The sequence below is a fragment of the Drosophila pseudoobscura genome, chromosome 2, assembly GCF_009870125.1.
Source record: "Drosophila pseudoobscura strain MV-25-SWS-2005 chromosome 2, UCI_Dpse_MV25, whole genome shotgun sequence".
NCBI classification, from domain to species: domain Eukaryota; kingdom Metazoa; phylum Arthropoda; class Insecta; order Diptera; family Drosophilidae; genus Drosophila; species Drosophila pseudoobscura.
The window spans coordinates 6,715,389-6,740,747 of NC_046679.1; the positions used below are offsets into that span (position 1 = coordinate 6,715,389).

The following is a 25,359-nucleotide window of genomic DNA, read 5'->3' on the forward strand; positions in this document are numbered from 1 at the left end:
TTCTTCTTTTTTTTGTTTTGGGCTGCTCGGCAACGGCAACGGCAACCTGGCCAAATTCTGGTCATATTTCATGGCGTGATGTGGAGCTCGGATTCGGATTCGGATTCGGGCTCGGAATGGGCTTCCACCGGTTGGCCCGCTGGGCCTTTTGTTTTACGATATTTCATTTATTTCTTCTTGTGTTTTTCCCTCTGTTTGTTTTTTTTTGGTTTATTTTTATTTTTATCGAAATCGGCTGGCAAAGCGAAAACCAAATTCAAGTTAATTTATTGCATTGATTCCACAATCGATTTGTCGAGTTCTTTCTTTTCTTTTATAATTTTCGGTTGATTTGTCGCTATTTTTGTGTGCTCGTCTCGTTTTTTGTATTCCACGGTCTGTGTGTGTTTTTTTTTCTGCTCCTCTCTTTTTCGATTTTTGATTAAATACCGAAGAGACACAAAGAAAGCGTCGTCGCTGCGGGGCCATCGCATTTGAATACACACGCTCCATTGCACACCCGGCAACAAGACCTACAAAATGCCCAAAAAAAGAAGGAGAGTAAATTAGCAACATAAACGACATCGCAACAAACCAACAATGCGATGCCAGTGGCAAATAGTTGGATTTTATATTCTGCGACCACACCGGACAGTGGCTGCCGAAAGACTGCAACGGGAAGATGCTCTGAGAGCATTTCTATACGCGATAGCCAAAGAGTTAAGGGGTATATTCGATTTGAGGTGTGTAACACCCAGAAGGAAGCGTTTCGGACCCCATAAAGTATATAAATTCTTCATCAGCATGAATAGTCGAGTCGTTATAGCCATGTCTGTCTGTCCTTGTGAGACGTCTAGCTCGAAGAGACTATAAAAGCTAGAACAACCAAATTTGGGGTACAGACTCTTGTCATATCACACTATATGAAGTTTTCTGCCTGCACAAAAGAATTTCAGTACCTACCAGATCAGATTGGATCGTTACTATAGCCAGAAGCTCATTCTCTCTCTTTCTCTCACACGCTTTTCCTCGTGCAGTGTGCGCGGGAGCGTTATAGTAACACACATATTGACTGAGTGTGTAGAGCCGCGGCCCTTGCCGCATTTGCTTTCTACTTTGCCCAAGTGAAGGTGATTTTAGAACCCATTATTCTTAGTCAGTAAGGCAAACACATGTATGTAAATTTCGGCAACAATAAGGGCAAAGCTGCCACTGAGTCACTAGCTAGAATGATTTTCACTTGCGTCAAGACTTGCTCCACTGCTGTTTTCTGGACATGTGTTTCCGGAACGCTACGCTTATCATCTTTAAGACAAAAACCTCATTCGCAGAAGTGTATCATTGTTGTATCTGCAATAGATGATAAAGATTATCTTTGCCGGCCCAACAGTAGGTGCCAGAGTGATAAAAAATAGTTATAAAATCGTATAAAAAGTGCCCGATCGCATAAGGTGTTTGGACCTGAGCATAGGCAGTGGCAGTGCCTCTAAAAATGCAAATGCAGTCGAGGCCTTCGGGAAATGCCAAGCCACAATAGCAGCTACACGACCTGTGTAAAAAGTGAAGATAATTAAGTTTTAGCTCAGGCCCAACAAGGTGTGAAAAGCGGCTGGACGAGACGTGACAATAACAAAAACGAGTACAATAGTCTGTAGGAAAAAAAAACATGGCTTACAAGTCGTTCCATTAGAATTTTATCAACGTTCGCTTGGAGCGGGGGACAGTGCAAAGTGTCGCAAAAAACACGAACAAATGCACGGTACGTAGGAGTTCATGAATAAATAATGTTGGGGTTGGTGCGTATTAGGAAGTCGGGGAGCTGTAAGCTCGCCCCGAACTGATAACGATTCGCTGCCATGGCCATGTGAAACGTAACCCCCATGGGATGCCAGGCGATGCAGAGGGGGATGGGGATGGGACCGCTGACAGCTGCCGATAGACTGTCTATATGGCACGGCGCGTACATCTCTGAGATAGAAAAAAAATTGAGACAATATATTTTGTTTGTTTTTTTTTTTGTTTCGTTTCGTTTCGAAAATAGATTTTCCCATTTTTTATGTGGCGCTTTGGGTCGCCACGGGATACTTGCTGTAAGTAAGAGGATTGTACGGGTACATGGTATTAGGGGCTGTCCGATTTGTATTTCACCAATGAAATGTGCACAATATGTAGAATTTGAATATTATTTTCTTGTTTTTTATTTTTTTTTTTGAGACGTCCGTCGTTGTCTTGCGCGTGTTTCGCTGTCCCCATGTCTTCAATTTATTTCGTCTACTTTAAATAAAAATGAAGAAAATTTTTAGCGTTCATTGACATTACAAAAGAGACGAAGAAATGAAAAGAAAACGAATCCAAAACGAAAACGAAGTGTACACAAGACAAGACTGAAATTGAACATTTGTCGAGAACCCCTCACCGCCCCCCTCAAGACCGTGCCATATGTGGGTGTTGTCCGATTCGTAGGGGATTCTGTGTCCCCACCCTGTGATGAACCCTGCCCGAAAAATGATCGTGAAATAAGTATTCTGGTCGGCTCTGCGCACTCCATCGCGATGGGTACGATACTTTGCGATACAATGGGTTTTCGTATGCCCATTTGTATGCAAATGAGAAGGGCGCGCCCCCCCTCCCCCGGCGGAACGAGGGGGGTGACAAATAACTCTTGTCTGTAACCGCAATATAATTTCAAGTAAAAAAAGTCCAAAAATAAACCTAAATAAATGGAAGTGTGATGCCGGGGCGTGACTTTAGGGTGTTGTGCTGCTGGAGCGCTCTCAAAATTGGCTTTTGTTTTTTTTTTCGTTTTAATTTATATATATTTTTTTTGTCAAAATATATTTACGTGATCTGCATACAAGACAATTCTCTGAAGGCCCGCATCTGCCGCCCCGCCCCGTCGCGAGCCACCCACGTGCTTTGAAAGAACCAAAGACTCAACTACTCATTTTCTAGCTTAAGAAAACTGTCAAAATGGGGAAAAAATATTTCACAAATATATGAAGAAAAAACGAAAGAAAGCAGACGAACTTCGGATGCTCTCTTGGAGAATTTTTCTAGATTTATTCTAGGTGTAAGGCCTGAAAGATCTGATCTGGTAATGATCTGTAAAGTATTCCTTTTTCGATAGAGTATGGGTAACGATCATCAAAGCTAACCAGACACGACACGACTTGGCCCGAAGTGATTGCTCATTTTAATTAATTCTTTTTTAATTTATCAGTCAAGATTAATGTTGAACATGTTCAATCTGGCCGGCAGTTGGTATTCGAAAACCGAATGGGGAACTCGCTTAGCCGCGGTTTCTGTGTTAATAATTTAAATATGGATTTTAGGCAGACATTTTCGGCAAGGTATTAGCATAATTGGTGACCAATGTCCATCCCGGGACAGGCCGGGCCACTCAAGGCGAAAACACCTTTAATAATTATATCTCCAATTTTTCTTCACATTCGGTTGTTTCTTTTGTATCTTTTTCTGGTCACAGGTCGTGAATGAATTTTGCGGCAAATTATTTGAGTTGTTTTTGGGTGTTTTTTTTTTGTTTTTTTTGGTTAATAAAAATTTGTTTAACTGATTTGTGGGCTTACATCAAAAGGCAGAACCGCCCCTAAGCGGGTTTCTTTTCAGCTCGATTCTGTTTGGGCCTATCTCAATGCTTTATTCGGTGTTTAGTCTGTGGTCCAGCCATAATAGGACAGACAACCGAGTCTCTTAATGATTTTTTATTTATTTGCTGCCATTTGTTGTGAGCCGGCTTATCGCATCTGTGTCCATTTCCAGCCAGAGCGTGTAACATAACTTTACATAAATCCATTATATTTTAGCTTTACGATACTCGTTTAATTATTTCGCCCTCTCGAATGATATGATGGTGGCATCATCACTCTCATTCCCCTCCCATCGCCATGGCAAATGCTAGATCATCGCAGCAGGGCAGGCATTATCTCCACACATTGTCGCTTTGCATATAAATTGGGGATCCGATGGTTGGGATCTTTTGGGGACGGGACGGGACGGGACGGGGCGGGGCGATGCGGTGCGTCTTTATTCATATGCTAAACTCTTTTGCCTGAATTCAGAAGTCAAAAGTGGTTTCTCGGGGCTTGGAATCTATTTGAAAGCAATTTCGGAACCTTGGGGCATCATCACTTTATCATCGAACTCGAATGGGTGCGGTGCAGCAGTTCCATAAGCCGAACGCAGTCCGAAATCTGAATACAAAATAAAACATAAAAGAAGAAACCTTCTTAATGGCATGATTTTGTTCCTTTATTTGAAGGAGTGCGGATTGGCTTTGGCTTTGCCTTTGTTTCGATTCCCAGGAATTAGACGAGGCCTTGCGGTTTCTATGCGGGCTGCAATTTATACATTCGGGTGGCATGATTTATGAGACAATTGATGCCATTTTGATTGCACATCAAGCATACGGCTAGTAGTCCTGGCCCATCCGGACCTTCTCCGAATTCAACACCAGCCTCCAAGCCCCCGTTCTTCTGGGAAGCCCAAGATACCAAGACATACCTGACATCTATAAATACAACATCTAATCGCATTATGGCCACACGCCCTCCGGTCCGTGGTGAAATCGAATATCTGCCGAGGGGCTTCGACAGCCGAGCGGCAACTAGAAACAAAAACCGAACCGAAAATTTGCATGCAAAATCAATTTAAAGTCATTAATAAATCGACCTGTTTTATTTATTATTTATTTACATTTCTCTCCTCGCTTTGGTTAAATATATTTCCGCCTTTGAATATTTGTATCCGATTTGTGATACCCAGTGATGTGCTGGCTGCTAGGGTATGTTGCGTCGCGTAGAGCGAGAGATCAACTAAGAGACTAGATAGCTCTAGGGGTATCTTTCAGTCGGCAGCTGTATCTTTTATGGTTTTATAAAGTTCTCACGAGCGCAATATATCTTGCCTAGACCTAGGACCACACGCGTGTCCGATCCCTAGGCGGCGGCACAGGTTCTCCAGAGCCCTAGCCGAGGCCTACACCCGATCAGCTGTCAGATGATAAATAGATGGATAGATGGATGTTAATTTGCATTGACAAAACTGCACGTCATGGAAGAGTTGATATTTACCCAAATGTTTAGCAAGAAAATAAACAAACTTCTGCTTACACGGCGTCTGAACAAGTGAACAAGTACTATATATGTACATATATGTACCTACGGGGAGACCTGGTCTGTGTACGATCGATCTGATCTGCAAACGATCTGCGAAGCTACGCTAATTAATGCTGATAGCAACAAGCGCCGTACTCGTACTGAGGGCCTTATCTGTCCGGGCTCTCCGAGTCTCTCCGGCACGTTTGCCGGCGTTTTTTGGGACCCGGGCTCAGCTGTTCCGATGGAAGACAAACACACTTTTTATTTAGTTTTATGACACTAGCAACAAATTAATAAAAAAAAAACCTATTTGTATTTCTATTTTCGTCTGGTCCCATGACTTTTATTTTGATAAGAATAATTTTGAATTTTGTATTCGAAAAATTGTGCAACTCCTTCGGGACTGCCATAGAACATTTTTGTACATATGTATGTATTTTTCGAAGAAGAAATATTGATTAATTGCCGGCGCTGAAGGCCCTGTTTTCAACAATTGTACATTTAACAGGCACGATCTTGGACTGTTTTATTTATTATTTACGCAAGTGCACGAGAATAAATTATTTTAAAAATATACGAGTGCTGGTGTACGTTTAAAATTGTATATAAAATGCACAAATAAATGAAACATGAAATTCCGTTTACGCAAGTCGAAACATGAGCACTGCCCCCCCCATTCCCCTTCCCATCTCGACTCCAAATAGCCTTTCGACGGTGGCATGGGAAATCAATTGTAGATTAAAATAAATGGCTGGTATATCCCTCGGACTCGTACTATATACAAATGCTATGGCTGCTGCCTGTCGGTTTCCATGGGCGCGATTCGTTGGCGTTGGCCGCTGGACAAAGCCGTTGCCTTCATTGCCTTCAGGCATCAGGCACAGTCCGTGAAGATAGCGCGTCGAAAAGTGTCAAAAATCATATAATACACCACACTCGGAAACAGCCTAAGCACTCTTATTAATTTTAGCACTCGACTCCATGCCACTCCAGACAATTGCCACAAATTTCGGGGCAGGCAAGTAAAGCAGGCGTGTCAATTGCTAAACAATATAAACACAAATTACTATGTTCGCCGACAGCATCGACAGCAACTTCAACTGTCTTTTTTTTTGTGTTTGTTGTCAGCCGACTCCAAATGATGGCCAAAAAGAGCTGCCAATCCGAACCGTACCGTTAGATGGCGCTGCCGATCGTACATGATTTCCAGCATAGGCATCTCATTTAGCAGATATATATATGTATATATACCCTCGTTTGAGGGGGCTCCTTGCCTTGTTATTGTACAATTAGTTGTATTTATGTTGCGGCTGTGGCTGTCGCCGTCGCTGTCTGTCGTACAATAATTAAACGACCATTAGGCGTATTTAGCGCACAGCAATGAAATTTGGGTCATTACCAAAGCAAAAGTCAGCCCAAAACAGAGGCACACACGTGCTGGCCCCCGTTTTGGATGTGTTTATTATGATTATGATTATGCCCGCTGCCCGCCGCCCGCTGCCCACTTGCCAACGCATCTGTTCTTCATAAATATTATGGAATCCATAAATTAGAGCCTGCTGGCCGCCAGTCGATACACCCAGAGGCGCTGGCCAGAAGGCGAAAGTCTAAGGCTGATATTGAGGCGTGCGTGAACAATTTGAGGCGTGGGAACTTCTCAGTCTTCTTGGTCTTTATGTTAGATCCCAGTTTCAATCTCAATGAACGTGGCCGCAAGCTGGCGTTGCTCTTTCGGGCCAGAGAACTGTGGGCTGTTGCCGGGGTTTGTCCAGGTTTGCCCCCAGGGCGCCTGGTTCGTGTTTATGGGCTCACTGACAAACTGACAACTAAACTCAATTATGGCCTAATGAAATCGACAATTGGCGGGAAAGAGACAGCCGGCCAGCCGGCCAGGCAAATAATGAGAGCTGCCAACGCCCCGCCGTACCGCAGAGAGTAACAGAATTAATTATTGGAACCGTAACAGTTTTTGTTTGTAAACCTGCCAGGCATGTGTCAAGGAAATTGGGTCAAACCGTATGCTCTGGGCGCTAGAATTAAAGGTATCCGCAAAAAAGAAAAAAAAGCCAAACTTGTTCGGGGCCCCAAAGTCTTTGCCTTTTGTGTGGGTCCCTCCACAAATGAACTCTTGTTCAATTTGTCATGCCCGATCGTGACAATTGAATCGATCGCCAGTAGATTGATGGCAGACCTCTAGGAAACTAGAATAAGAACGTGTGGTGGTCTCCAATTGGGGGTCATAAATACGCGCGGTTAATGAACGCCATAAAACAGGGGGACACAATGCAAATCGATAGACAATGCCCGTAAAAAATACATTTGTATGGATAGTACAAGCCATTGATTTCGCAACTTATGGCCCCAGGTGATCGACGATCGACGATCGACGATCGTAGTGTGGTGGAAGCTTGGCTCCGATGTGGCAGATGTGCGTCGTCGAGAGCAATGCACATACAGAGTGTGGCACACCTTTTGATTAGGACCGAGGAGCAGAGCTACCCACTAAGAAAACATCGTCTATGTGGCTATGTGGGTCTTAGCCAACTTTGCTTAGCCAACACAAGAGAGTACACACACTGCCGTTCAAGTACATCAACCTCGAGTGGATCTCGTTAGGCAACCAAATAGAATACAAAACTGAAAAACTGAATAATTCCAATCATAAATATTAATTTATGCGTATAAATCGCCATATTTGCTGCCCTCTACAGGCCATAATAAAATCGAAAGCCTTCGACTGCACTGGTTAGCCCACTTGCGGGGCCCACAACCCACGGCCCACGGCTATACCCGGTACTGATTTAAAATAGAGCTCAAGTGGTTCCATTAATCCCAAACGATGCGCCAAATTCGCATGAAGAGCATGTCGTTCGCCGTTCGCTCCTTTTTTGTACTAAACGGCGTACAATTAAAATTAAGTTCCACCAACATTGTCGTGCTCAAATTTCAGCCATTAATAAAACATTATGCGTATAGTTTCAACAAAGCAGAGTTCCTCCTTTGTGGAAACAAAGGCCTGGGGGAGGCCCTCTTGTCTCCCGGAAGCTGTACAGAATTTTGCCCTTTCCATTGTATTTACAAATCGTTTTGGGGATGGGATGCGAAGATTGTTTTTTACGCATCGCCTCGTCCCTGGGTGCCTGAGAGAAACCATTTGGACCAACTGTTTGTTGGCTCTTGTAAACATGTCAAAGCGAAAATAAACTAATTGCCCCGGCATATCCGACAGCTGCAGGAATCTGTATTCAATCGTACATATATACATATGTACGTATATACATATGTAAGTGTAGTCTCTGCCACAAGGTTAACGCGATCCCGAGATACTTTCATATTTTGAATGTCAAGTGTTTTAGGCGATGACTTTTCGAACAGATGCTTGGCAGATTCCGAGCGAATTACAGAGGGCAGACATTAGTTTTGATGGCGTCTAATTGTCAAATATAAAAACGGCATTTTAATGGAGTCCACAGATCTTTCGGATGCGAATTCGCGAATTGTGTCATGTCATGCCCGCGTCAAGCTGTTAGATGATTCTTGTAAAAATTCCCTATGCCAGACAATACCAATACAGATAATAATAGCAATTTCAACACATTTTGATGAGAACTGTCAAAAAAATTAAGAAATTCCAGCAGTACAGTGGCCATCATCGACGCCATCGACAGGCCCGGTCCCAGTCGTCCCGGTCTTATGGCCGGCCGCTTGCCTAGTTAATAAATATAATCTCTTTTGATGGATTGAACAGCACACCAGCGATCCAAGCTCAAGAAACCAAAGCAAAGCCCCCCCCAACGGAGACCCGGCTTTGAATGGGCCTCCTTCTCCTCCTCCTCCTCCTCCTCCACCTCCTCCTCCACTGACAACTGCCATCGCCATGAACTCTGGCGAGTTTTGTTTTTTCGGTTCAATTGTCTTTGGTGGTGTTGTTTCTGGTGCGTAATAAAATAATACCAAAAATTTATTAATTTTTATGGTTTATATTTTGTTGATTTCTTTTGAGAAACGTTCTTTACGCGACAAAAGGCTTTTCACAGATGCTCCAACGAACGAGATCACACTATGTGGTGCTGTACCGAACCAGAGCATACCCTACCTGAGATCGTACCTGCCGAAAGATCAGTTAAGAGCCATAGATTGGGGTTCACCATTAGTGATGGGGGGGACTTATCTGATCCTTTCGCTAGGCGCGAAACAATTTGCCAACGTTCCTATCGTTAGACAGTTCCGGTTCAAAGTTTTTTGGCTCGACTTTTCGTGTAGGGCACTTGCCCGGCTCAATTAACTTAGATCTTATCTTGGGGGCCATGCGTGCTCTCTCAGGGGAACCCGTCTTATCGCCTGGGTTTTCGGGCAAACCAGTTTTACATAAAAGTAATCTCAGCTTTTGCCTCGTACTCGTCTTCGGCCTCAGCCCCAGCTCCAGCCTCTTGGCTGTCGGTTCGAATCTACTTTTGTGGGCGCAAACGGAAATTTAATGAAGCGTTAATAAGTACCCAGAAAAGGGCCTTCCAGCCAAAGAGAAAAGGGTTCGCAAATACCTCTTTGGACAAAGGCAAGAATGTCGTGTATGTTGTTAGCTCTCCAGGGCCCCACTTATTTCATTTCTGATGATTACTCGTACATTTTGTTGGTGTTTTTTGTCGGTTTTCGCATATTCATAAGTTGGAAGGGCCGGCGTCTCATGTGGGGATATGGGGTATGTAAATACTGTGGCATGCTGGGCCTTTGCTTTAACTGGGGATTGTTCTCATTAGTGTTTGTACAGTTGTTGTAATTAAGAGCACCGAATGCTGTCTGTTCTCTGTCGGAAAGCTCTCCAATCAGACCCCAAGACATACATACATACATATGAATATCATGGACAGAGTAATTATTTCAGCCCATTTTTCATTAAATTGTAATCATAATTCATTAGGGTATTATATACACAGCATCCAAAAATCGCCGCCTGTTCGGTGCAGATTGGGGCTGCGCGACAGCGCCCTTCCTTTTCCTTGTCTGGCGTCGTACATGTGGCAATGTGGCAATGTTGCTGTTCTCTTGGGCGCAGCTGTTGCCAGCCAGTCAGCAGCAGCAGCAGCAGCAGCAGCAGCAGCAGATTTACCATCAGCATCGGACCAACTCCAGCGTCAAGTGATCTTTCAGTCGCTTGCGTGACGCAGATCCGATCATATTTGCCTGCTCCTACAACGCGGACCGCATCGTATTGTATGCAAAGCAAAAGCAAAAGCCAAAGGATTCCTCTGGATCCAATCTGGCTTCTCTGTTTATGGCTGTGCCCAATTTGCGACGAGGCTTGGCCCCGCTTGAACGCATTACAAATCGCGCGCAGGCGCAGCAGTGCAACAGTTTAGTGAACCCGCGGTTCGCGGCCCGATGCACGGGCCTGGCCTGGCCTGCTCCTTTTTTGGGCCCTCGTCGCGTGAGGAGACCTTAGTGTGATCTTGCCGTTCCCCCTTCATGCCTCTTGGCCTGCATCCAAGCGGAAATTGCATGTTGGCGTTGCGTCTGCGCGACGGCTCAGTGTTTGTTCATCGGCTCTCCCAAGTGCAGTGAAAACTCAATGAAAGCGAAAAATAAACGCAAAATAAACAGAAAGATGTCGACATCTTCAGGGGACTTTCCACTGAACAGGCAGCCGTTGAAGCCCGGTCCGCCCATGGCTATCCTGGAGATCGTAAAGGTATTCCGTTTTATTTATGAATCCACCTGCAGAAGTACTTAAAGTTTGCTTTATAGTGGTCCAGTGTGGACTGTCACTCTTGGACTGCTTCGACCTCAATCGGTGTGCCATAAAAGAGTGCTGTGCTGTGATTGTAAAATATGCTCTGAAAGTGCTCAGCATAGTGTTATTGCCTTGTTTTCGCATTCAGTAAGTCGTTGCAGCACTATTACGACCCAATTATGATTTTATATGCCGCTAATTAGGAAATCATTGAAGACAAACGATCGTTTGAGAGCTCTTTTATTGGGGCGTGTGATAGGATCCGCCAGAGAGTCTCAGAACGAACCATCATCTCATCATCTCACTTTTGAGTTGCCGAAATACACAGAAAATTGAATTGCCGGTTGAGCAAGTTTAATCGCTCAATAAACAATAGATATACATTTATATATATCGCATTAATGTCACTGATTCAGGGACAATATCATAAATTAGAGTTAATTAAAGTGCAAATAGCCGCAAGACTGAAAAGAGCCAGAGCCAGAGCCCGAGTAGAGTTTGCCGTTTGCATAATAAATTGCATACTTCCTGGAAACCAAAGACAAAAGTCAGTGGTCCAAAAATACCCGTGCCCGTACCCGTACCCAGACCCGTACCCGTATAACCGCCAGAGATCAACGCACCCACATGTCGAGCGGATTGCAGAATTATTGCCTTATGTCACAGCCTCGCGCGGGCGAGGCACGAGAGTATGTCATAGACTTTTTGGCAATTAGAGCCAAAAAAACACATACACGAACCGAAGATAGACCGACGACAATTTTCAGAAAAGTCTCCGAGACTGGGGCAGAGGCGTTCCGTTTTTATTTGGTCATAAATTCGTGCGAATAGGGCAGGGCAGAGCATCGACTCAATGAACCAAAACCAAACCCCCCATCGAGGACGGTTGGGCCAGGCAGGCACTCCTTTGCGGCACTGCTCTTGGCTTGTGTCAGGGCCAGAGTTCTGCTTGAGCCAGACACTTGAGGAAATATACTTTTCCGGTGGCGCCTACGGTCAAGTGCGAGACGAGGCCCACTGGGCGCCAGAATTGCTGGGATTCTTCTTCTACAGAGATATTTTTGCAAGCATTTGCACTGCATTTATCAGATTGTCACAATCCGTTGCAGATGGTTGCAATTGAGAAGTGCGATATTATTAGTTCTTGGCACAGAACGCCCAGAAGAAATGCAAATAGAAAAAATCAAATAGAAAGCATATTAGAGAGAGAGAGCGAGCAAATGGAGGCATTCATCTGGCTGTGCTGGCGAAATAATATATGAAAAGTAAATTCTAAAATTATTTCCAAGAGAGTAGCAACTTTCGGCTAGATGATAGCCAGCTTTTCTCTTAGATTGTTTACAAATGCCGCGTGAGCGTGAGAACTTGCGATTAGATCGGGAAATTTGTATGTTGGCCGAGAATATGCGATCAGTATGCTTTCGAATTTCGCACAAGATCTGCACAAGAAGCGAAACCAACCGAACGAATATTCGCGGGATTTTACGTCGGGATCGTCGAGTACTGAGCGAAAACTAGAAATATCAAAAATCGTATAGGATTAAATGAAAATAGCATAAGAAGTGCAGCGGAAATGCAAACAAAATTCACATATAAATTCGAATAAAATTGCATAAGTTCTTTTTGATGGGATAAATGTCATATACACAAATTACTCAACGGCGACCGGTGAATTTTCGAATATTTTTCTTCATTTGATCTGAGAAAATTGGGTATAGTTTGTGCACGACTGCTCACGACTGTCATTTACGAGAGGTGAATATATAGGATCTGTTAAGGGACATATATGCATTAATAATTTAACAAAAGGACCTACCACAACAGCTAATAATATTAAATCACAATTAATAATTTAATACATATTTTATGGGATATATTAAGATCTATTGGATCTATTATTAGATCTATTGGATCGATGGATACATTTTGGGCCAAAGAAATATGTACCTCCTGTGTTTTAGTTTACTAATTACTACTTTCTTTATTTAACGTCTGTTCTTTCTTTTTGTCGATCGGTAGGTTAGATTGTATCGGGATCGATAGGATATCGTTAGAGTATCATGGTTATTGGTTGGGGTACTCATGTGTTGCCTTATAGTACTGATGATGGTCTCCTTCTGCTTCTTAGAGGAAAAAAACCACTTGAGGCAATTGCTTATATTAATCGCCAAATTCCAGAGGTTAAAATATTTGCCCATTATTTTGGATTTTGCCCCGACTACTAAGTAGTTTAAGAAATCTATTTTTAATGAATATTTTACACGATTGAAACAAATCGAACTGAATTGTTTATGCAAAACTTTCACACATTTCAGCGGCGCTCGAATCGAAATTCTATACAAATCGAAAATTAAGTAAACATGCCCTTTACTAAAAATAGTACACCCGGCAACGTTCTGCTCGAAGGAAAATCGAGAAAGCTAAATGAAAATAATTAGTTAATATTTTTGGTCCGCGAAACCAAACAAAACACAAGAGAAATGTGCGTGTAGAGAACCTTGAGCAAATAAACAAAAAAAAAAAAGCCCAGAAATTGGGCTAAAAAAAAGTTTAGACAAATGATGAGTGAGAGAAGCTTTGAGGTTAGATTTATGGGAAAATAAAATTTCCAAAAGCAACAACGCGCCAAAAAGAACAGCAAAAAGAAAGGCCGAGCAATACATACCCTTGCGGATAGAAAATTATTAGGGTAGATGATATACCAGTGATTAGAAGTTGGTTCTTATGAAAGATATGAACATCAGGAAGAGTCATAAAGGTGTATTCTTAAAGGAGGCCAAAGCCTTCTTGTATATCAAGAGTATATATCGATTATGTCTGTATCTGAAATGCTCGAAAACCCGTGTATCGAAACGAGAGCAATCGAGGATGCCGTTGCCGGTGCCGGGTCCCAAAATAGCACTAATCTTTATTTACTCTAGCCGTTTTTTGTTGTATTTATTTCACTTTCCTTTTTGTGCACTTACCATTGGGTTTTTTTTTTGAACTTTTTGAGCAGACAGAAGCGTGTCAGAATTTTGATATACGAGTATTTGTTTGAGATGAACTCGTGTGTGCAGCGAGTCGAACGAACGATTGTCGGGCCAGGAAAGGCCATAAAAACTATGATATAATATATTCAGAGTAGCAACAACGAGGAAACAATAAAATTGTTTAATTAATTTACCAAAAAAGCAAAAGAAACCAAGCGAAAGCCAACAAAAAACTACAAGTAAAATTGCAATAAAAATTGTGATATATGCAAGGCATAAACAAAAAAATTATAAATATATATACCAGCAATTTGACAATAAATAAAGCACAAAAAAAGAAGAACAGAACATGATATTAAATATGTAAAAAAAAAAAATAAAAATAAATACAAATGAAACACTAAAATAATAACTGTGGCACATGTGGGGGTCGAGAGCTGAGTGCCGTGCCGTGCCTCTGTCTGGCCGGGAAAATGTTGTCTGATGGATTTATTAGCTGCGACTAGACATCCTTACACAGCCAGATACTGAGACAGATACAGATACAGATGCAGAGGCATATATTTCTTGTATTTCTAAGACGCTTGTGACACTATTTCGAGCGATTGGAATTTGGAGAACAGCCGGCGGCAACTGAATAAATGTGTAGGATAAAATGGCGTTAATTTCTTTGCTAAATATCTCTGAACCGTAAATAAATAGCGGAAAATGTGCTCACAGCTAAGTGGGGGGTGTTAAAATATTAAGATGATGTGTATTTGCATTAGCATAATGCATTAGTGGGTTACCAATCGAGATGGGGTCACCACACGGCCTTCCGAAAGCTGCACTGCTTGACCAGTCATTATGGCCACCGTTAATAGATATGTATACCTCTCCGTTGACAGACCAGGTTGACGCATATGCAAAACACGAAGAAAGAAAACGTGTCGGAAGTTGCACGACAGCAAAACACGCTGAAATTCTCATAACTCTCGTTTAACATTTATATAACATTCGTATGATTACTTGCTGTTCGTGTTTTTCTTATTTTTTGTTGGTTTTTTTTGCCTTTGTTTTGTTGCTCTTTCTTTTGTTTGGGGCATCGGGCCGCACGCGTTGCGATTGCGCTTCCTTTTGCGGGCCATTGTTGCTTCCGTTTACTGTAAAGATCATTTGTTATGTGGAGAGGCTGCCACCTCGCCACCCCCCCCCCCCCCCCTTGCAGGGCAGACCAATCAATTTTAATTATCGAACAAATTAATCAGTCGCAACTTCGTATCATTAAGATTAATGATGTCGGTCAAGTTGGGTGGCAACGGCAATGGCCACACAGGCAACGCAGGCAACGTGCTAGAACGATCTAGACGATCTGACGACTTAAGGATACCCGGTATCTATCGATGTTTTAATTATAACAGAAATTAATTGAGAATAATTTAAAGCAAAATGTGAAATTTCATCATTCTAATTATAATTTATTATAATGATAGCCCCTGCGGAGCTATATCTTTAAAATTGTGGATACCACAGCGTGGGAATCACAGAAATATTCTCAATAATTAGGTGGCTCTTTCGATATTTCAAGTATTTAACTATGCGAGCATACCCCTGTGCTCTTCGAGTACTGGGTATAACAATAGACCTATCTATCGCTAGCACTGGCTATGCAAATACCGCACTTGGCTGAACCCGAACCCGAACTCGAACTCGAACCGAGTGCGAACTCGAACTTGAGTGTATCGCCACGAGCCGTGGCAAATGCGATTAAGGCGCGTATTAATTGCTCGTTTAATTAGGAGCCAGGAGTATTTCCCAGTCCCTAATGCCAGTTCTCAGTTCCCCCATCTTGATTCAAAACAATAAATACTTGTCGCGTTTCGCAGAGTGCACTGACCCCCCTTCAAAATGATTTTGATATGCCCGACACACACACACACACATACACACACACACATATGTATACCAAAGCATAAAGAAATGCTTATGCCGGCTGATTCATATGTCCCGTTGCCATTGTTTCGGGGAATCGACGGGGAGACGAAAATCAAATTCACAAATGCAGTTGGGTCAGTGACGTGCGTCAACCGTCAACCATCAGCCGTCAACGAGGATCCGACGTATCCGACAGATACAAAATGCCTGCGCCTCTGCTGCGACTGCCTTGTAATGAATAATTTATAAAATGCAGACGCAGGCTGACTCTCATCCGTCTCTCTCTCTCACTGTCTCTCTGTCTCTGCTCGAAATCTGAATGAATTGCTCTTTTTAGCATGCACTTCATGGACCTGAGTGGAGGAGGAGCAGGAGGGCCTGCTAATGAACCGCTGGCGACTGGCAGACTGAAATACGAGCAGAGCAGGCTCGAGCATATGTTCATGCAAATTTTCAGCGATTAAAAAGCCATAACTTACAGTATCAACGCAAAGCGTTGAGGTTAATTGACAGACGGCCAGACAAACTCGCCCAGCACCAGACCCAGACCCAGCCCCAGCCCCATCCCCAGACAGAGACGGAGACAAAGAGAATAGTGCTCTGAAATGAACGTTGCACATAAAATAAAACAAAAAATGACAATAATTAGAAAAAATGAAACCGTCCGAAGGTTTCTCAAAAGCTTTTCCGCATTGTTCGAAGCCTGCTCTGCTCTGCACTCTGCCAGTGTCACATGTTCTTCGGATTACACATCTGTCTCCCTGGTATCCCCATTGAGTGGCTGGGCTTCGCCGGAACCGAATTTAACCCAAAGTCGAGTTGGTCTTTTTCCATGGAAGAGCATTCTTGTTCTGCCCGGCGAAATTCCCACAGATATGCTTACTCAGGAGGAATGCCAAGGGTGCCCAACCAATTGACCAGCAACGAAATCGATACAGCTCGGGGAATCTTCCTCAGAATAAGCTCAAGATTGATACTTTCAATGTTTTAATGTTTCCTTAATGCGATGATTGATGTGGCGCCATTCCACGCCAATGAAAAGTGCAGTGCGGCGACAGTGACACTGACAATGACGAGGGACCGCGCCCCCAACCCCACCTTTGACAGACAGACAGACAAATCCACATTCTGAGAGCACTGTGCACTGACAAGATCCTTGGCACGCTCTTGGAATGCTCGGCAGCTGGCTGGATATAAACCTGGCACTTCATGAAATTCGCATAAAATCATAGCAAATTCCCCAGCGAAACATAACCGATCGATGCTAATGGGGGGCCCATGGGCATTCCACATAGCTTTTTATTTCTCTGCTCAGATCCCTCTAAATTGTACTTTGAACGCCTCCCCGCAATGCCAGCATTTCAAATAAATGGCATTGCTCTCACCTGAGGGTATATTTTCCTTATCCCGCTGAAAGTCTTAATTGCCCAAAGTGTGCCTCGTTTTTCAACTCATAATTTCCTAGTGGTATTCGTAGATATTTAAAGAGTGCCTCACCAGCCATCGTGTGAGTCAGCCATTGAACATTCACCTGTGAATAGAATTGGGAATTTTGGTCTGTGTGTGGCACAGGGAAAATCATATAAATGTCTGACTATTTTTATTTAATTACCGCGAATATTTCACTCATCAGAGACGTGTGCGTGTGTTTATAGACTTGGAAATATTGGGCTTTATGGACTAGCCCTGCCCAATGACTCAAGTCGGAGACGGGACATTACGAAAGGTGCCAAAAGAGGTGTCCGAGGCACCTCACGTGCTCGTCTGGCTGCAGTTAATGGACGAGGCCCACGTATTTGGCTGACGTTTTTCCAATTCTTTCGTGGAAATGCAATTCATCAAACTACTCGTTTGGCATTCAATTGGGAATTTCTGATTAGCTTGACAGTCAATTTCGCTTCGTCAAAATAAAACCCCTTCAGTTGTAATTTGCCAGCGCATTGTCAACGTCGATGTCGATGTCGATGTCAAGGCAAGGGAAGACCCCCACCAAACATTCAATCCAATCACAATGCTCGTAACGATCAGCGAGAGAGTCAACAACATGTTTACACGATCAACAGCCACGACAAGGATGATGGGATCGAATGGGAGTATGGGAATGGATGGGGTATGGGGTATGGGGTCTGGGGTATAGCTCAATTGAGATGTCAGACTGTGGCAGCTGCAGCTCGTAACTCAAACGCATAATCAGAGACAATTAAAAAATTGCACTCCCAATGCCGTACAAGGCAGAACAATGCAAAAAACAAATTTAAGAAAAAACGCGTAGTCTTTGATGGCCGAAGCGTGATATACCCTGTATAGGCAGCATCTGTGCAAGGATATGATAATAAGATCGGTAGAACAAAAGCAAACAGAACGTGGCACGGCGTTGGCGTTTCAAGTTTATTCACATTTCCTTTCAGCACCCAAACTACGAGTACGTAAACGGTACACGATGTTTGTTTGTTCGACGAAGAGATATGTCTGAGGATAGCACATGGTCAGCCGGCCGGCAAACAGACAAGACAATGATGCTATTGTTGCCACAAGGCAGCCAACCGATACAAAGGCTGAGCGTCTGATCGGTTGAGCGCCGCATCAGGTATGCCCCAGACGTGCCCGTGTCCGTGTGCGCATTTGTTTTCATTGTGGCAAGATTGAGAAGATTTTTGATATATTTATGACACGAACGACAATGCAAATGGTGCTGCTGCTCCTCCTCCTCCAGTCGTGTCATTGACACTGAGACAAGACAAGGATCCCCAGTCGATCTGTGGAGGGGCTCGCTGATACGCCGCGTTTACGCCTACCGCATTCCAAAGGCCAATTACGTTTGTTTAGACTTGGAACAGCTATTATTTAAATTAATAGAGCTGCTGCTTTTAATGTGCAACCTGAGCGAACCACATCGAAAATAAACAACAATAATAGAAGAATGGTTTGTTTTCCGCCGCAGGCATTCCTCCGCCGGTTGCTAGGGCCCTATATATATCGACATATCGATATCCACATTCCCATCCACACCTTATTTCCTTCCATGGGCCATCTGTTCTCTGCAGCACGCCACACAACCAGCACCCACCAGCCCCCAGTTCGGAGAAGCGCCAGCCTTTGAAGTGGCAGCCCCGCAACAAAGTTGAGAGGATTTCGTTAATTTACAGCGTTTTATAAGAATATTAAACGGTTGCTCCCCAGTCGAAGGTGCGACCCCAGGTGCAGAGCAGGTTGGACCCGCAGGGGGGGCTTGTGGCCGGTTCGCACACACCTTCTGGCATCGACTCGGGCTGTCCAAATAAACACGCACACACTTTGTAAGCGTCGGAAAGTAAATAAATATTTGTAATTTATATGTTTTCGGCCGGCGTGGGCAACCAAACTGCAGATACAATAAATAAATCGAACGTGAGAATGTGTTGGGGAACGCATAAGGCTGAATGGCACGCCGAATGCGCTCCGATCCGATCCGCTCCGCTCCGTTTCGCCGAATCAAGGTTCGAGACGGGAAGTGTGTGCATAGCAAGTTTTTCGGCAAAGCATCCCCCCCCATTCCCACTCCCAGCGGAGGCAGGGGTCACTCACCATATCGTAATTTCACATTCAGCAATCCATGTACAATGTTCACTAATTAATCAATAATATCAGACTTGAGCAACAAAAACCCACTGCCTACTGCCCGTGTACGTGCTGTAGTGCATACAAAATCGAGTCTGAAAATTGCGCATACGCAGCGTATGACCATAGAAACGCTGTGTGTTTGTGTGCTTTTCTTGCCACTCACAAAAGTGTGCCAAATAAATCAAAAGCAGACCCATTAAGGCATGTATTAAATTAACCCAGAATAAACAAACAAAAAACGCAATCAATTCGAATGACAAAAACCGCCATCCAATGGCCAGAGATGCAGTTTAATGGTGCATAAAATCTTTATGATGCTCTTCGGCTGGAGTCCACGCCGCCAGGAAAGAGGAGCGCTGAATCACCGTCTATATAATTAATTCAATTGCATCCATCCTGTATACTCGTGCCCTGGTTGGGGGTCTGCTGGCAACAGTTTTTTAATTCTTTCAGTTTTCTTTTATTTTTTGTGCAAATTTTATGAAATTAAAGGTAAACAATGTTTGATTATTTTATAGTTTTGAAACGATCGGAATATACAAACACATATATATATACCAGTTAATTTCAAGGTTAAACACGCAATAATTAACTCGGCGAAATTGTGCTGGGGGTCGGCGCGGCCCCAGACGTCTTCGGCCCGCCATGTGCTGTGCTGGGAGCAGTGCTGCCGATTTTTTCTTCAAGTAAGAAATAGCTTTTTTTCTGATACATTTTGGCAGCACTGGCCTGGAGGCTCGTGGGCCATAAACAAATGGAGGAGCCGCCGCCTCTCGACACGGGGGGGCACTGGGAACTACGGCAAACATATGGCAGACGGAGGCGTTGTCCAGCCAGCCAGCCAGGCGACCATCCCACCAGACGGCCAAGTACCCCAAGCAGTCAAGCAGCCAGCCCCAGACAAGCGACCCCGGTCTAATGCATTTTCTAGCCCATTTTCAATTAAATTTTGTGCGTTCTGGCCAAGGTTAATTGATTGAATTTGCGATGATGGCTTTCAATTGGGAATACTGAAGTTATAAATGCACTTCAGCTGAATGCTGATTTCAATTTAGATACACGGCATCCGGCGCACAGTGCACTGCAAATGCATTTTGTATACAAACGAATGGTTCCATGACAGCATGGTCATATTCGGGCGCTGATCTAACGCCAATGCGTGGGGGATTCACCGGATGACAAGAGTTTTTCCCCAATTCCCCAATTCCCCAATGAAGTACACAGAAACAGATTTTATGGGCATGTTTTCATTATCGTTGTATTTTTGTGTGTGTGTGTTTTGTTTTTGTTTTCGTCTTGCCAATGTCTGTTTGCCCTGCTTCCAAGGACTCCGCTCGCCGCGTTTCTCCGCCCAAAAAGGCAAATGGGAAAAACATTTCCACTGAAATGCTCTGCTGCAAATTGAAAATATTTACAAATAATTTGGCCGGCACTGACCAATGCGCGATTCCACCTAATTCCTGTGTTTGCGAATGTTTGCCTGGCCGGTCGGCCGTTGGTCGGTTGTATTTAAGACAATTCCCAATTTGGCGCGCCTTCAATAGGGTTCTCGATTCTGTTTGCGGCAGTCACGCATCGCGCATGCATAACGGCCCCAAGAAGCACGCCCATAAAGTGTACAAGTTTATTTATCATTCGCCATAAACACACGCGCCCCAAATTCTACAAAGTGCAGTTGGAAAATCGCATTGCAAAATGCATGTTGCATGTTGCATATAAGGTTCGAATGGGCGGCAGGATATAAATAAGTGTGAGACCACGGGTGCCTCCACCCACCCCCAAATTGCAGTTGAAATCCAAATCCAAACCGCAATCGAAAACGAATGACGTGCATTCGAGCTATCGAATAATTCTGTGCGCCTGTGATTTATCCCAAATATGTGGCTGCTAATTTGTTAATTTGTAGTTGGGTTCCCCCCATTTTTATGATTGTTTCCATATGTGGTGCGAGGAGCGCATGCGCAAATGCCATGCCATTAAGTGAACACACACAAATGTTGAGTATACGGCGCGTTGGCCAAATGCGGAGCAGGGCGCCTGCTTTTGTCCAGCAGCTTTGCAATTAAGTCATTAAATACAAATTAACAGCGACAATTGCTGCCTCAGCCTCAGTCTGGCATCGCCACTAGTCGTGTAATTAAGTGAATATTGCGCATACGCCGCGTTGTCTGACCAGGCCCGTGGCCTGCGCACGCATTCCCCGACCCAGTACCAGTCGCACTGGCAGTCACAGTCGTCGACGCAGACACTTAACACCTCGTCGAACCAGCCAATTAGACGGCCAAAGGTGGTTTACATGAATCGACGATTCGTGTCGGCGAAGAGTGCGGGCCCAGGTCGACTCGATTCGATGCTGCGTGCCCAGGCGGCCTTCACGACGCTCCCGGGGACAGACTGAGCGACGCCGTGGCTCTGCAGACAGTGTGTCGGCCAGAGTTTGTGGCCATTGGCATAAATTATAGCACACGGCAATATAAAGCGATCGGCTGACACACAAATCGCTTGTTTGTTTCCATTCCCAGTCAGGTGTAAACAGGTTTGTCCGAGATGCTTCTCTGTTGCTGTTGCTGTAGCTGTTGGTGTTGCTGCCGCCCCATCGAATTGGTCAATTAGTCAGAGAGCCCAGCAACCACTTCGCCTTAATAATAAATTAAGCCAAGTGGAAATGAACCATCCGAAGACCCTAAAATAAAGAAGAACGGCACAGGCAAATCCAGGGGCTACTTAACTTGCCGTTGATAAAGGCAGAAGGCAGTAGGCAAAAGGCACGCATACCCATACCCATACGCATTGCATTTGCATATTTATAAGGCTGCCCCCGAAACAAGTTAATAAGCAGCTCTTCCAACGCATGCATAACTAACAAATGAGAGATAAAAACAGAGATCGCCAGAACGGCTCTTTAATTAAATACATAAAGAGCTTGAGCCTGGGCCTGGGCCTGGGACTGGGCCTGAGGAGCGCCGTGAATATCTTTTGGGGCATCTGCGGCATGCGCGATTTGCATTGCAAATCTGCCTGAACAGGCATTTAAGCACTGGATGGAATTTATGATAAGCCTCACACCAAGCAGATACGGCGGAGTCTTTGCCTGGCTATCGATCTGTGGCTTGACCGATAAAAGTGTACCACTCGTGCAGTTCAAACAGTTCTTGAAAAGGAAATACCCGCCCGCAAAAGTATGCAATCATACCCGAGGCTATCTCTATAGATAACCTTTAGATTAGCTATCACACCCACACTGCTTTCATTCATAAATACCCGTACTCGTACATAGTATAAGGGCAACGCATGGCTGGAATTACGTATAAAATGCGGCAGTTCTGATCAATTACGTGACTCTGGCGAGTGTTGCTATCTGTGGCTGGGCGGATTATCTTCTGGTCGGTCGTTAAAACGGTCTCAACTCTAGGACCGGGCGCAAGCATTAAAGTTAATTCGAATTTTATGGCGCATCATCTTGAGCAATTTTCAATAAAAGCTAATTTTTCGATGGTGCTTTCGGTGGCGCTGACAAAGACGGACAGAGAGGTCAATAACTATTGACATTTTGGAGGACAAGTTGAAGGTTTATTCCGTAATTATGATCTCGTTTATATGTATGTAGTATTTCCTCTATATTTGTGGTCTACGGAATCCTAATCTACTCTAGAAACCGCAAAAAAATTGTTTAGAAAAATGTGATCACATGCCTCACCGGCGGGATCATCAGTGTTCTTTGATCCATCGATCTTTTTTGGCAAACAAAAATCGTCTAATCGTCTGGGATGGTACCACAATATTTGACAGGGGTGGGGCGGGGGGCATAACAAATGTGCCGGCGGTCACAGAGTTCACCGAGCTGCCATAAAATTATGTAAAATACTTCGTCTCGTCATTTAGCGGAAATAATTCGCTAATTTCGCGGGGGAATTTTAATTTATTTGCGCTGATACATGAATTGTCTAAGGCAATATCGCAGAGGTGCCAACAAAGAGCTCTCACACAAATTTACAAATTAGTGGCATTTAATTTTTTTTCTTTTCATTTTTTTTTTGTGGCCGGCGGGGTACTTTTTCGTTTTTTTTTTTTTTTGCATTTGTTTTATGTCTGAAATGTACACAAAAATTGCCGCTGGCACACTTTACACCTCAGCGCTTGAACATTTTGCTTTAAACAAAATGTGCAAAATTTTTGGCGGTGCGAGGAAGTGTTTTCAACAGCTTTGCCGGTCGGAGGCTGCAGCCAAAGGCCAGCGCCGGGGGCAGCTATGCCTCTCTGCCGCTGCCGCTGCCGCTGCCTCTGCCGCTGCCTCTGCATTTGTCTGATCTACGTATCTCACAGGTGGTCAAGGTATCTGGTGGTATCATCAATAATTCTTTCAAAAGTCAATCACTCAAATCAGCCCCCGTCATGATAGGCCGTTGGGGCAGTGGAGCGTGGAACGTGCCCAAGCACTTATCTGGGCAGCTTTCCAGCCACCCATTAATCGAAATCCGCCTCGAAGGTGTGAGAGAATGCTGGGCAGTATGGACGCACAAACCACAAGCCACAGACCACAGTCCCGGACTAAACCTCTGTTTTCTCTGTATTTTTTGCTCCGTTACAGCTCGTGCTGAAGAAGAGGTGTGAATGGTGGTTCTACCGGTACAAGTGCAGCCAAAAGATGTCCACACACTGGCGACAACACGCCTGCCTGTACGCCTGTGCGCTCGTCTTCCTGACGGCCCTATTGTTCCTGTTCTTCAACGGCCTGCCGAGCGGCCATAAGGCCAGGCTGGAGCTGCCCAAGGGCAACCAGTCGCCCGCACAGTACCCGCCCGCCGTCACCCCCCTGCTGTTCCCAGTCACGGACCCACCCAACAGCGACGCGGACGGCTTCGAGGACATTGGCAAGGAGGAGCTCAGTGCCTTTGTGGTCCCCACCAAAGTCTACAACTACAGTCTCAACGAAGACGACTTGCTCTTCGAATCGAAGCGAAACAACGACATCAACAGTTTCCTTAAAGGTGAGAGGAGTAACATTTCCCCCCCTCTTGGACGCCTTCTCATCCTTGAGCTTGCAGACTCCTCGCCCGCATTCAGCATGACGGGCACGTTTCGCAGCAGGTCGCACCAGATCTGGGATCCACATCCGGAGTACAATCTGCATGCGTTTGGGCGCGGCCTGCATCTGGTGTTGCACCAGGACACCTCGTTCATACCGAACGACATGATACCCCTGATTCGCATACTCAGCAACCGGACCGACGGAGCAGCGTCGGAAGATGGCGACCAGGAGCAGGAACAGGACCAGGAGCAGCAGCACTATCTGGGCTGCTACTACAAGGGCTACGTCGAAGGCGACTCCCACTCGGCGGTGGCCGTTTCGCTCTGCGGCGGCATGGTAAGGCCAACAAGTGGCACAGAATGACCTTCGCAAAGCCATTTGCATCGCATTTACATTTCGCAAATTATGCTTATCAATATATCGCCGAATATGACTACTAATAAGCCCCCCTTAATACCCCCCCTTAATCCGCGCCAGACTGGTTATATCAAAACGGGTTTCGGCACACTGCTCATACAGCCGGTCAACCAGACCAGCAGCGACGAGGTCTTGCACCGCGTCTGGCGGCACTCGCAGCGCAATGCCAGACACGCTGTCTCCAAGCTCGAGCTGGGCCTGGACGCACTGGAGCCACTGGAGCTGGAGCTTGAGCGGCAGCTGCGTGACAGCGTGCCCCGCAAGCTGAAGCGCCGCAAGCGCCACTACACGGACATGGACAATCAGCTGTACACCCTCGAGGTGCTGGTGGCCGTCGACTCCAGCATGGGCCGGTTCCACAAGGACGATCTGTCCGCCTACATTCTGATCCTGCTGTCGATTGTCTCGAAGATCTTCGAGGACGCCAGCATCGGCAACTCCATCCGCATCTCGCTGGTCAACCTGATCCTGCTGCCCGACAGCAATGAACGCCACAACTCCAGCAACGAAATGCTCAAGCACTTCTGCACCTTTGCCAACCAGAAGGGCTACCACTACGACACGGCCATGCTTATAACGCGGTAAGTCGGAGGATGAGCTGGC

General features: G+C 44.8%; 1 protein-coding gene and 1 long non-coding RNA gene across 3 annotated transcripts in view; one reads left to right on the forward strand and one right to left on the reverse strand.

The window, feature by feature from the left end:
• The window catches only part of AdamTS-A (ADAM metallopeptidase with thrombospondin type 1 motif A), a 33,687-nt gene that overhangs the window by 1,388 nt on the left and 6,940 nt on the right, over window positions 1-25,359 (forward strand). Inside the window, exons 1-4 of one of the 2 annotated variants that reach the window (XM_015183041.2) lie at window positions 10,245-10,782; window positions 23,899-24,298; window positions 24,356-24,675; window positions 24,817-25,337. In XM_015183041.2, coding sequence (XP_015038527.2) covers window positions 10,663-10,782; window positions 23,899-24,298; window positions 24,356-24,675; window positions 24,817-25,337 — 1,361 coding nt within the window. In that variant the 5' untranslated portion in view covers window positions 10,245-10,662. Of the gene's footprint in view, window positions 1-10,244; window positions 10,783-23,898; window positions 24,299-24,355; window positions 24,676-24,816; window positions 25,338-25,359 lie in introns of those variants that run through there. The other variant, XM_001358097.4, reaches the window with a different exon arrangement.
• LOC26533498 (uncharacterized) lies at window positions 7-831 on the reverse strand. The gene is made up of 2 exons (XR_004468483.1): window positions 575-831; window positions 7-512 (listed from the first exon to the last, which is right to left on the reverse strand). It is a non-coding gene; the product is annotated as an uncharacterized lncRNA (long non-coding RNA).